A 12,672-nucleotide genomic window follows, 5' to 3' on the forward strand; every position below is an offset into this window, starting at 1 on the left:
ATTTAGTATTGTGGATGCGGAGGACATTGGTCTCCGTGAACGATTTTGTCACCCCCCACCTCTGCTCCTTATAAGCTTTTCTTTAATTCCAGCACTTAAGGTGTCTACATATTGCAGACAATTTCATCAAAAATTATTTTAAAAAATAAAAAAAATGAAAGAAAAATGTTTATTTTTGAAAGAATTTTTGAAGAAAAATGCCTCCATATGGGGTTTATTTTCCTTCAAAAATTTTAGACAGATTGCTGTCATTCCCAAGTATCTCGTTCTTGTGATTGATTTTCATAAAAATTTGTTGTGTCACTTCTGAAAAAAGTGAGAAAAGTGTTTGTGTAAGTTCATTGGGATAGTATTTAACTAATTTATGTGGAAAATTTCTCAAAAGTGCGAGGGAAGAGTGCTTTCTGGAGATGACGCTCCTGGTGGAATCCAACCCAGCCTTTAAAAGACCATTCTTCTGATTTTTCTCTAGAAATTGCCGGAAATTATTGCGTCTGTGTATTCCTGAGGCTCCTTGTGCTCCACTCATGACCAGGCTTCTGGTTACAAATTCACTTTTCCAGGCAGTTTCTGGGGGCACTCAATGGGTCAAGTGGAAGAGCACTCGCTCTATGATGTAAGTGTCCCGTGTTCAAATCCCCTTTAGGTCACCAGGAATTTTTCTGGCGTTAAAAGTGTTCGAATTGCATCCCGTGAGCTTCACTGCACTTAATTCCACGGGGCATGGGACTGACAACCCCATGCCTGCATTAGAAAAAATAATAATGGATGTCCCGAACTCCCCTTGTGGGAAGGCCTAGTTCCGCTACGGAACGTTGTGCCACCATTATTATTATTATTAGGTAATTTCTGCAATTCTACTGTTTAAAGTGTTTTTAAGATTATCGCGAAAAAAAACATTTTTCCCACAGAAAACTCTGAATATAACACAATACTTGTAGATGAAAGTAGAGAAACTTTTGAGGTTATCTTCGAGAATTCCGGAAAGTCTAGAGATGCTAAAATCACGGGATATATTCCTTCAAAACCTGGGGTGAAATGATAACGTTAGCTATATTATTTCCATGTTACACCGTGTTTTACGATGGGCACAGAATAAATACTATTTATATTATACATTATCATAAACAACATTAATAAAGATAAATTAAAAGAGTGTAGAAAAGATTTTTACTGTCGAAAAAAACCTTAAACTTTCAATAAATTTCACTTTGTGAGTACAAATCGACAGCTTCAGAGCTGTCGATAAATTAGTGGCGATAATTATTATCGACACTAGCGAAAAAATGCAAGTTATCATGTCGATCGCCCATAATCGACACTCAACACTAGCGATGGGACAATTAGACAGAGTTATCATTTCACCCCTGGTTGGACATCACCAGGAACGACGTCTCCAGACATAACACTCTAACTTTGCATATTTACGAGACTTTCCACAAAAATTCACAAAATACTATCCCAAATTACTTCCACAAACACTTTTCTCCTTTTTCCAGTAGTGAAACAACAAATTTTCATGAAAAGTAATCTCGAATTTTGTTGGTTTCTTTCAAAAATTCCGTTGAAAACAAAAGTAATTATTGGAAAATGTCTGTTTATCTGAGGATTTTCAATTTTGACAGTGACAGCAAGGATTTGAACCATTATAGCACACTTTTGTATACTAGAATTGTCACATATATTAATTATTTTCCTTAGAAGTTGATGGATGCTAGTGAAATAAATTGCTCTAACTTAAATCTATATGTTCAGTTCATGTATCAGTAGGATGAATAAACCCATAATAGGCCTAGACTGATCCTCAAGAATATTTAACCCATAGAATTTGCCGTTTAAAGATCATATAAGGAAATGTATGCAGATGATCTGTAAATCGATTGTTCTAAGCCCTATTTGTATGACAGTAGGGGAAAGTGCCCATGCTTCGTATAGTTCCAAGCTTCATAATGACTAAATTGCGGAGTAAGATGTGTTCAGAAGTATAGGAAAAATTTTTGTCATTACGAAGCTTGGAATCGTACGAAACATGGACACTTTACCCTATCAGCTGATCATTTACAGTAAAATTTTATGAACTTAATATTATCGAGGATCAGCCTGAGTCTATATGGACACTGAGAAAAAAAGAGGGTGCGATTAACTTTTTTCCTCACAACTTTAACACTTTTTAGGTGTAAAAATATATCAACATTTTTTAATGTTAATTTTACACCTTTTTAAGTGTAAAATTAACATGAAAAAAGGTAACTTTAACCCCCAATACACCTAAAAAGGGTAATATTTACATCGATTTTGGATCAATACTGCAGGGTAAAATTAACATTTCCGGAATGTTATTTTAACTTTTTCGGGTTTCTCTCAGTCAGTGGGGTTTAAGAAGCAAAAAATTTTTTTTTCCTTAAGCGTTTATCATGTTTGGTACACCATCTCATTACAATACCATCCCCTTGATACACTCCTTGCATACTTTAAATAGATATAGAAGAGTACAATTACTTCCACCAAAACATATCTTCTGGTGAATCGTCTCGTGGAAAATATCCAACGAGTAGTATTTAATTTAAATAGCGATAAACTGACACTGTTGATATTGATATTTGAAATAAATCTCCATGAACTGGAAGCCGCCGTGTTGTCAGCAAGTCTTCCAAGGAGACGACAAGCCATGGCATCTTGAGTGCAACCTCCGGCACTCTTTAGCATTAGATTTGCACACAAATACCCAGCCAATGTTTGCGGAAAACGAATCGGCGAATGGGAAAGAGCATCAATTATGCGAGGATTGGCGAAGCATAGGTTGGATTCGTAGGTGGTATTTGAGTCATTAGTACTTATATTAATTGTCCATTTGTCAGTAAATCTCCGCCTCATTGACACTCACTGCACTAAGCCTCTTTGGCCGAAAGACACGAAATGGTAATGAAGTTGCAGAAGCATGTGCATGAGAAATGCAAATAATGAAATCTCCTTTGCCAATCGTATGGCAAATTGATCTCACCTGACTCTCCTGCCCATCTCCATCAATTGTCTTTCAGTTGGAATATATAGAGGAGTTGTTCGAATTTGTCAAAAGACCCCTTAAAGTTGATCGGGCAAATTTACGTCGTGAATAAAAGTATCCCATCCATCCATCCGTCTTTCGTGCTGTCTTCTCTGTGCTCTCCTTGCCATTCATCCAATCTTAATCCCACACAATACCCCATCTCTCCACGCGCCATCCCAGAATCAATGGGAATCGCACTCTTATGGTAATGAAGAAGTTAAAGCTAAACCCATCAATTGAATGTCTCATGTCCATCTTACTCGCTCAAATGTCACTCACGTGGCAACTAAATATCTCTCCCCAAGGAGCCACTACTTATACTAAATTTGTGGATGGCAAGTTGATCATTTGCATGCCCCCCCATCATGGACAATTTGCAGATGGCGAGGAAGTGACATCCGTCCCTGGGAGCTTGTCGAGTTGCATAAGATTGAAGAGTTACATTGATTTAATCAATTTATCGCCAATTTACGTGCATCCCAACTATTTTATTTGCATTTTGCTACCTGTCTGACAAACACACCGTCATCCTGACTTTGTCACTCAACTCTGATCGCTTCTCACCAAACGACAAGAAAGAATACCAACAATGCCACCATTTGTGCATATTTCCTCTATTCGCATTCTGTACATTCCGTTGGAAAAATTTAGGGACAATTTTCTAAACTGATTATAGATTGTTAATAATAAATTCGGGTACTACATGCCATGGAGATCTAGGAAACTAGATCTTCCCAGTAGGAGTTGTCTGGTCCAAATCTTCTGGGCTTAAGCATAGGGGAGCTCTCAGGATACGACTTGAATGCAATGCCAGGAGGATGCAAACCCGAAACTGGGACACTTGCATCCTACAGTGAGCATTCTGGGTCACGGCCGAGATCCCGAAACTCAAAATTCAGAAAACCAAAATTCCGAATGAGCTGAAATCCCGTAAGTCTGAAAATCGCAAAAACCACAAACCCGAAAGCCAAAATCCCGAATGAGTCAATCTTCCGTATAGGCCAAAATCCCGTAACACCAAAATCTCGAAAAGTCAAAATCCTCAAAGCCAAAATCCCGAAAAGCCAAAATATCGAAAACTTAAATCTTAATAAGCCAAAATCCCGAAAACCAAAATTCTTAAAACTAAAATCCCGAAAATCCTAAATCCCAGAAACCCAAAATCCCGAATGGGTCAAATTTCTGTAAGACAAGAAATTCCGAATGAGTCAAATTTGCGTATGGGCCAAAATCCTAGAACACCAAAATCTCGAAAAGTCAAAATCTCATAACGCCAAATTCCCTGAATGGGTCAAATTTCCATATGGGCCAAAATCCCGTAAGCCAAAATCTAGAAAACCCAAAATCTCGAATGGATCAAATTTCCGTATGGGAAAACATCTCGAAACGTCAAAATCTCGAAGAGACAAAATCCTCAAAGCCAAAATCCCGAAAAGCCAAAGTCTCGAAAACTAAGATCTTAAAAAGCCAAAATCCCGAAAAACAAAATCCCTAAAACTAAAATCCCGGAAATCCTAAATTCCGGAAACCCAAAATCCCGATTGGGTCAAATTTCTGTAAGGGTAAAAATTTCGAATGAGTCAAATTTGCATATGGGCCAAAATTCCGTAAAACTTAAAATTCCATTTAGCCAAAGTCCCGAAAACCAAAATCATAAAAAGTCAAAATCTCGAAAAACAAAATTACAAAAGCAAAAATCCCGAAAATACAAAATCCCGAAAATACAAAATCCCAAAAAGCCAAAATCCCGAATGTGTCGAAATTCCGTAAGGACCAAAATCCCAAATGGGTCAAATTTCCGTATGGGCCAAAATCTCGTAACGCCAAAATCCAGAGAAGCCAAAATCCTGAAAAGCCAGAATCCGGAAAAACTAAAAGCCTGAGAAGCCAAAATTTCGGGATTTTGGCGTTCGGGATCTTGACCGGAAGTCCTTGAAGGTTCCCTAAGAAGCTTTCCAAAATTTCTCGTTGTTGCCGATCTACTCATTGATCTAGGTATCCTTACATGGATAGAGGGACGTCTAGATGTTACGTCCCAGAAAGTAGTAGCATGCAGACAGTACTCTATGGCTTTTAAATTCGATCGTAAACTATGTATCTCAGCCAGCTCAGCTCTCAGTCTGGTATTGATCTTTCAAAGACCCTCCACAATACCCTCAAGTTTGTCCATTCTTGCAAATATTGTCTTATAAGAAATTTCATCGACACACACTCCAGTAACGGAATGGTGAGAGAGATCCTATGCCATAATTTGACCCCTACTGATGGACATAAAAGGAGCATTGTAATCACCTGATCCTTCTAATATCTGTAAAATGTCACATAGCCAGGACAATCTGTGAATAAGGATATGCTGAATTTGTTATCAGTATCAGTCAGTTGGGTCGAGCAGCAGCTTAAATGATCTCATGACTTGCAGGGGCAGCTACCTGGAAAGCATGGACTAAAGCGGTTTTCAGAATAGTTAGTCCAGTTCCTGAAGTTCTCAAAATCCTAAATAGCGATTTTGAGAACTTTGAGACGTTTATTTTCAATAATCCAGTCGTAAGTTAAATTTTTCCAACAAATCGTGATTGTTAAGAAATTCGACTAGTTAAGCCATATGGCTAAGCCTTAAGTTTGAAGCCCGTATAATACGGCAATTTTAACTAAGCAATTTGTTAAGAGGAAGGTACAGTAAATAAGCGAGAATCTCCTCAGATCAATCCTGGATATAGGAAGGAATTGTTTTTCTGTCTCTACTTTGGTAACAATTAGATAGATTGGATATAACTAAGCTTTAATTACTTGGACATTGAACATCATTTGGATTGCAGTATCGTTCCTGGTAGAACGGAATTTAGAAATTTGCAGTAAACAAATTGATTTTTACAATTTTATTTTCCAAGGATGGATCGTATCTGTGTCAGTCAGTCGAATGGTGAAAATTAAGGAAGAAGTTGTGATTCAAGTCCAAGTGCAGTGTAACAAAGCTCGCTTCTATGTGGATGGTACGGTGTTTTCGTCCATTCCCTGTAACCTTCCATATCGGATGCGAAGTCTTGATGTTAATTATGTAGAGCGCTTCGTGGAGGCGCCTGGTATTTCGATGGAGGCGCCTAGTGACCCAATTTAATTCATTCAAAACGGATGATCGTATAAATATCTGAGGAAGTGTCTCACAGATTAAAAGTTGATTGAATTGGAAAGATATTCAATGCATCAACATAGAGATTGTGAATTCTCGCTCCTCGTTACTGGGGAAGCTTGAAAATACCAATGCAAGAATGGTAGTCCTTGCTGAATTGGCAATGAAGAGGGAAGATCATCCGAAGGCACAACATTAAAAGTGAGTTTACACGGATTTAAACTGCATGTTTCTCTCTCTCATGTTTATGTTTTCCCTCCAAATCAATTTTTCTTTTCCATTTGGTTGAGATTGCCGCATCCAATTCTGCAGACATGCAGTGTTAAGGTTCTGGGATAAATTTTAATGTCAACGTTGGATGCCCTTCGATGCCAAAGGGGGAGGGTAGAGAAAGGTAGATCCCCAACACAAATACCATCCTAACACACCATCACATAAAGATAAAAGTGTCTTATTGCAATGCAAATTGTACGGAGATCGGGAGGCACATCGATCGATTGCTGATCGATATCCAATCTGTCCAGCGACAATTCGATTTAGTGCCTCCAGAAATGTAATTTATGTTCTTATTTCGCATTGATGCAATCCACACAGTGACAGCCGAGGATAAATTATGGGCAACATTGCATATATCGCGATATGCACGTCTTGTGCTTGATTTGCAGGGACACAAGACACCAAGAGGAAGGAGAAAGATTCAATGTGCAATGGGGCGCGCAACAAAAGCATTTTGTCGGGTGGCGGAGCGACAGACAATGATGCTCTTCCACTTCTTGTTCTTTTGGATCCATCCGTTTGGTGAAGACGATCTTTTGCTTTGCTATATAGCATCATTAGTGGAAGGGACAATTGTATTCACGACTCTTCAAGACCCTTCTCTTAAAAGGCCCTTCTTCTTTTAGAGAAAACTTTTTGATTGCCACTGCAATTGCCATGACTCCGTCTGTCTGTCTCACGATGGGAATCTTTTAATTACCATCAAATCCATTTGAAATTTCATATTGATATTCTCTTCTTATTCTTTGCCATTTTTCCTTGTCCTCTCTGCTAACTTGACTTTTTGGCTTCCTCAACTGCCAGTGATTTGTGATCTCTCCCGGCGATCTCTCAATGATCTCAATTGATTTTTTTTCAAGAGATGGTTGCATTCTTTGTATCTTTTTTTTTTGCAGGATACAGAGAAAGTGCTTTTGCGTATGCAATTGCAGCCGCTGGAGTAGCTCACAATGTGGTAAGATACTAAAAAAAATTGCTTAAAAAGTTAAGGTAAGGGGGCAAGTTTGAGTTAGCAAAGATAACGCAATGGAACTTCTCGATTTTATTAAATGATTTTAAAGTAATTCAATTTAATACTGCTTTGGATGAGTGAAATAGAAGGTTTTTACATAAAGAAATTGGTTAAAACATTAGGGCAAAGTGCTCTCCCTTCAAACGTTCATGCCTTCGAATAATATGAATTTTATTTTAGTTTTCCTAAGAAACTTAGACCTTTCTATTAAATATTAGCTGGCTTATCATCAATTTTTGATAAATCCGTGATAATTTTGTGAAAGTTCTTACGAAAAACAAAAGAAATTCACATTATTCAAAGGTATGAACGTTCGAAGGGAGAGCACTTTGCCCTAAGTGCTTATTAAGCACTTATTAAGCACTTAATTTTGAGTAGTTGTATAACAATTAACCACTTATTAAAAGAATGAAAATTAGGCAATTGGAGCAAGCTTGCTTTGTACTATCTTATGTAGCAAAGCTTGGGAAGGGGTAATGGTGACTTATCGAAATTATCGAATTGATAGTATCGATAAATCTATATCAGCTAGATTAAGCAAATATCGACTTTATACGCATTGTCGGGTTATTTATTGTAATACTATTAAAATAATATTACCTTTGAAAAATATTTAATTTAGTTACAAAGATTGCAGCTATCGCTTAAACTTTTCAAAATCGACAGTCGATACTATCGAAAGAAGTTATCATATCACCCCAGGCTTTGCTTCGATTAACGATTTAAACTTAATCCTTGATAATACCCTGCGAATACCCAGACAAATCTGTGAAAAACACTGGAAAGGTCCGTTTAGACTCGAGAAAGTGTGAAAACTGTTGTACAAAACGTACATTTTATTAGACAATGAAATTAAAAATGTCTTACTTTGGTCCAGTTACTGAGGAAAGCTACAATCCGAAAGCTCTGAAAAGAATTGATGTTTCTCTTAAGAGTGATTTCAATTCCCTGACGTATACTTATCCCCATCAATTTAATTTTTGGAAGTTAGTTTTCATAGAGTATCTTTAAACTTTATGACTTATCAGTTGATCTATCTTCCTTTCGAGAAAGTGGCAAATTCAGCTAAAACCTAAACCATATTCTAAGCAGTTTAAGAAACAGTCGTCCTAGGTCAAAGATAGTCATAAAAGAACATTCACATCTCTTTCTGGCTTTTCATTTTGATCAAAAACCTTGGAAGAAATACTACGGAATGGGCAAGTAGAATATTTTTTAAGGGAGCTAGCGGAGGCAATAAAAAAATAAAATGATTCGATATTCAATTTCTTTATTTCACGTGCTGTTTAATTGTTTCTCAAGTAATAAAGTCAGTTTTATTAGTAATTTGTCAGGCTAAGAAAAAGTTTGGGGGTAAAATCCGAAGAATAAGTCATGTCTTGTGATGAAGATCAATACAAATGACTGATAGCTGAAATCTATCAATTTCTAATAGTAAGTAAAAATTTTTATTAACAACAATAATCCGGTAATCGGCGGATGGGGAAGTTCAGTCCAGAATAAAAAACATTTCTTCCCAGAGCTTTCGGTGCCCTACGCACCTTCTTCAGTGGCTATAAGAGCTATTTTATTATAATTTTCTAAGAAACAAATTGCCGTTGATGCAACGGTGGGATTATTCGGAGAGAATCTCCGTCCGGATGCGGCAACGCAACTAGTGGAGTTTGCAACTCAGAATCAAAAACTCAACTCTTCTACCAGAGCTTTCGATACGCTCCGTGTCTTCCTCAGTGGCTGTGGAAGAAGTTTTTATTTAATATCATCCTTAACAATTTTTCTCAGTGTACATTTTTCAAAACTTACTTGAGTGTGTCAGTGATCTTTGGGTTTCGTTGGATTTGGGGATGTGAAAAAAATTTAATATCGATAATCGGGGTTTTCTGAAAAGTTTGAGTAATGAATATGTCATAGCAGAAGTAACTGATGATTCACACTCCGATTTTGCTAATCCGATTTTCAGTAATTATCAATCTAATGGACCTCATTTAAAAGAAAGGTGAAAAAAGCAAATTTAAGTTATTCGTTTCTCACCTTACCATCGCGGCAGGACCCCAATATTATTCCTAAACATACAGGATAGCTGATAAAATATTTAATAGTGACAAATCGTCGGTTGCGTCTACGTCTGTCGTATCTGCATTTTTTTGTATCTGCATTTGGTGCAAGCTACAATACAGACGTCCCATCTTGTGTGAAATGCTGACACAAAAGGAATGCAGATACAACAGAAGTAGACGCAACAGACGAAATACATGCCCTGAAACCAACTTTTAATCTCTGATTTTTCTGAAACGAATGACTTATTTCGTAATGGAAGGAATATTTACTTAAATGGTTTTACAGAAATGTTATTAATTTGGTTTTTAAGGAGACAAGACTTAAAGTAATTTTCGGAATTTTGATGTCCTGGGTCCTGGAGTAATCAAGTTATTCGGTCCCCGCAGTCCAGAAATCCGGAACTTGATGCTCCCTTATTCTTCGGTCAAATCCAGACTGACTCCGTCTTACCATGAACACTCTGTTGTGGTACCGAAAGGGGAAGGAACTAACGACTCTCAAATTATAATCAACCAATCAGCACCAATCAAGCAATCAATGGTTTTATTCATTCATTGTATTCTAATTGAGAGTGAATTTTTTTTATAAGTGTCCCTTCCATGTTTTTTTTCTAAGGACTCTTAAAAATTGAAGGTGGTTATGAATTACCTGTTTATAAATAATCTGTGTTAAGAAAAGCGTTCTGTGATACTTCCCAGGGAATATTTAAACCAGATACCTGAATGTAAAGACTGAGAATTAATATATCCGGCGAAAAAGAATCTGTTTACCTGATATCATTTCTTTATTCAATTCAATTCAATTAAATAATCTTTCTTTTACACAAATTTTACAAGGCTAATGACAATTAATTTCAAAAGACAAATGTAGATTTTTAACCTGAAACTCCAATTGATGTTCAAACGAGGTCTTGACAAGAATGAATCATACTTGACTTGACAAACTTGACAATCTCCTTAGTACACAAAAAAATTATATAATAGTTCTAAAAAATTACTTCGGAGGATTTCTGGTGTTCTTCATCAGGAGTTGGCTTATTCAAAGCAGTTTTCCGACTTGAAGTTTAGCCTAGTTCCCGAAGGTCTCAAAATCCTAAATCGCAATTAATTTTATTGATTTTTCCGTATTGGATTAATTATTTTTTCTTAATAATCCAATTTGAAGTCTAAATTTCCCAAAAATTCTTTACTGATAGGAAACTAAAGACGTTAACTCTTTCGCGTCTTTAGGGTCATATATGACCCGGGGAAAAAAGTTTCTTTTTGGCTATTTACATTAATTGAAATCTAACTGGAGTCTTGAGATAATGAGCCAAGAATCTTACATCCTTCTATTATGATGTCGTGCACGAACAGATAGATTTCAATTAATGTAAATACACAAAAAAAACTTTTTTCCCCGAGTCATGACATTACCCTAAGGACGCGAAAGAGTTAAGCCATTTGGATAATATTGTTGGCTTCAGTCCTAAGGGTCTTAAGGCTTAGTCATATGGCTTAACTGCTCTAATTTCTTATCAATCATGATTTTTTGGAAAAATTTAACTTAAGATTGGATTATTAAAGATACATTTCCTATTAGGCTCTCAAAAAGCAAATAAATTGTTCGCTATTTGAGATTTCGAGACCTTTGGAAACTGGGCTAAACCGCTAGTCTGAAGACCGCTTAAGGCTTAGGTCAGAAGCCCATATAAGTCAGCGTGGTTAAAGTAGCTTAAAACTAAGGAAGAAATCTAATAAAGCCTAGAGATCTTATGACCTTCTTGAAGATTTTCTAACAAGGCAACTCATGAAGAAACTAGCTAGTAGTTAAAAGAAATTTTAAAAAATTGTTATCAGACTAAAATTCTTGTTTTCTTATCTTGCTAGAAATTGTTCACAAATTTTAGAATATTATTATAGAATATTTCTTCTACAACTATTTAAAATTGAGGTATTGCATTAAATTAAGTACTTATTGACTGCTTAATAAGTACTTAATGTGTTAGTTGGGTATTTAATCTATTCACTCTTTTCCTCAGGCTCGAGCTTGCAGTCAGGGAAAGCTACTTTCTTGCGGCTGTGACCCTTCAATAAATCGTCGTGGTCTTAGCAAGTACCTCCGGGAATCCCTCATTGAAGATCCCTCTAGAAATTCTCTAAACTCCGTTGATTCCATTGGAAGTGTTTCTCTGGACAAGCGAAAATCCAGATCCAGACTCGGTAGTCGCTGGAAATGGGGAGGATGCTCCCACAACATGGACTTCGGGGCAGAATTCTCTGAGCTCTTCCTGGATGCCCGAGAGAGAGCTGGAGACATCCAGTCGCAGATAAATCTGCACAACAATCGCGTTGGGAGGCGAGCAGTGGCCAACAACATGGTTATCAGATGTAAATGCCACGGGATGTCCGGAAGCTGTCAGTTGAAGACTTGCTGGAGATCAGCACCGGATTTTTCTGTGGTTGGAAAATTTCTCAAGCAGCAATTCAGGAGGGCAGTTCTGGTGGATCAATCGAATATTGGAAATGGACCTCCAATGGTTGTTGTTAGTCACAAGAACAAGAAGAGGAGGAAGAATCGTCCACCGAGGAAGACTCAGGGGGAGAGAATGAGTAATGGGGGAATGAGGAAGTTGGAGAATTCTCTGTTTTACTACCAGAGATCTCCGAATTTCTGTGAAAAGGATCCAACTTCGGACATTCCTGGTGAGTATTTTGGATTTGTTGGAGATGAAATGGTTTGATTCGAGAGATCTTCCTTCCAGGAACATCCGGAAGGAGATGCAACAGGACAAGTTCTGGGAGCGACGGCTGTGCTTCCTTGTGCTGCGGCAGAGGATACAGCTTAATGAGGGAGCAGAGAGTCGAAAGATGCCACTGCAAGTTCCATTGGTGCTGCTTTGTGGAATGCCAACGCTGTGACGTCGAAGAGTGGATCAGTGTCTGCAACTGACTCTGTCCAGGAACACAAATCCAGCAGTATTAAATCCATTTAGTCTTAATTTAAATTAATTTAAAGAGTGAAAAAAAAGTGTTAGTACCCGTGTAAATTATATAGTTTATTTTTAAATCCATCTGGCTCCCATCCTTGAGAACTTCCCAGATACCCATAATTATCTTCTTAAGCCCTCATTTGGGCCCTTTTGCGAGTAAGTACACCCGGAGAATAACAACA

General features: G+C 37.3%; 1 protein-coding gene across 1 annotated transcript in view; it reads left to right on the forward strand.

The window, feature by feature from the left end:
* LOC129806619 (protein Wnt-10b) overlaps positions 1-12,547 on the forward strand; it is a 29,538-nt gene extending 16,991 nt beyond the window's left edge. The window contains exons 4-6 of the mRNA XM_055855340.1: positions 7,346-7,404; positions 11,540-12,203; positions 12,263-12,547. Of these exons, the coding sequence (XP_055711315.1) occupies positions 7,346-7,404; positions 11,540-12,203; positions 12,263-12,450 (911 nt within the window). The 3' untranslated portion in view covers positions 12,451-12,547. The remainder of the gene's footprint in view (positions 1-7,345; positions 7,405-11,539; positions 12,204-12,262) is intronic.
* Positions 12,548-12,672: the final 125 nt, after the last annotated feature.

This window comes from Phlebotomus papatasi, chromosome 3, assembly GCF_024763615.1.
Source record: "Phlebotomus papatasi isolate M1 chromosome 3, Ppap_2.1, whole genome shotgun sequence".
NCBI classification, from domain to species: Eukaryota; Metazoa; Arthropoda; class Insecta; order Diptera; family Psychodidae; genus Phlebotomus; species Phlebotomus papatasi.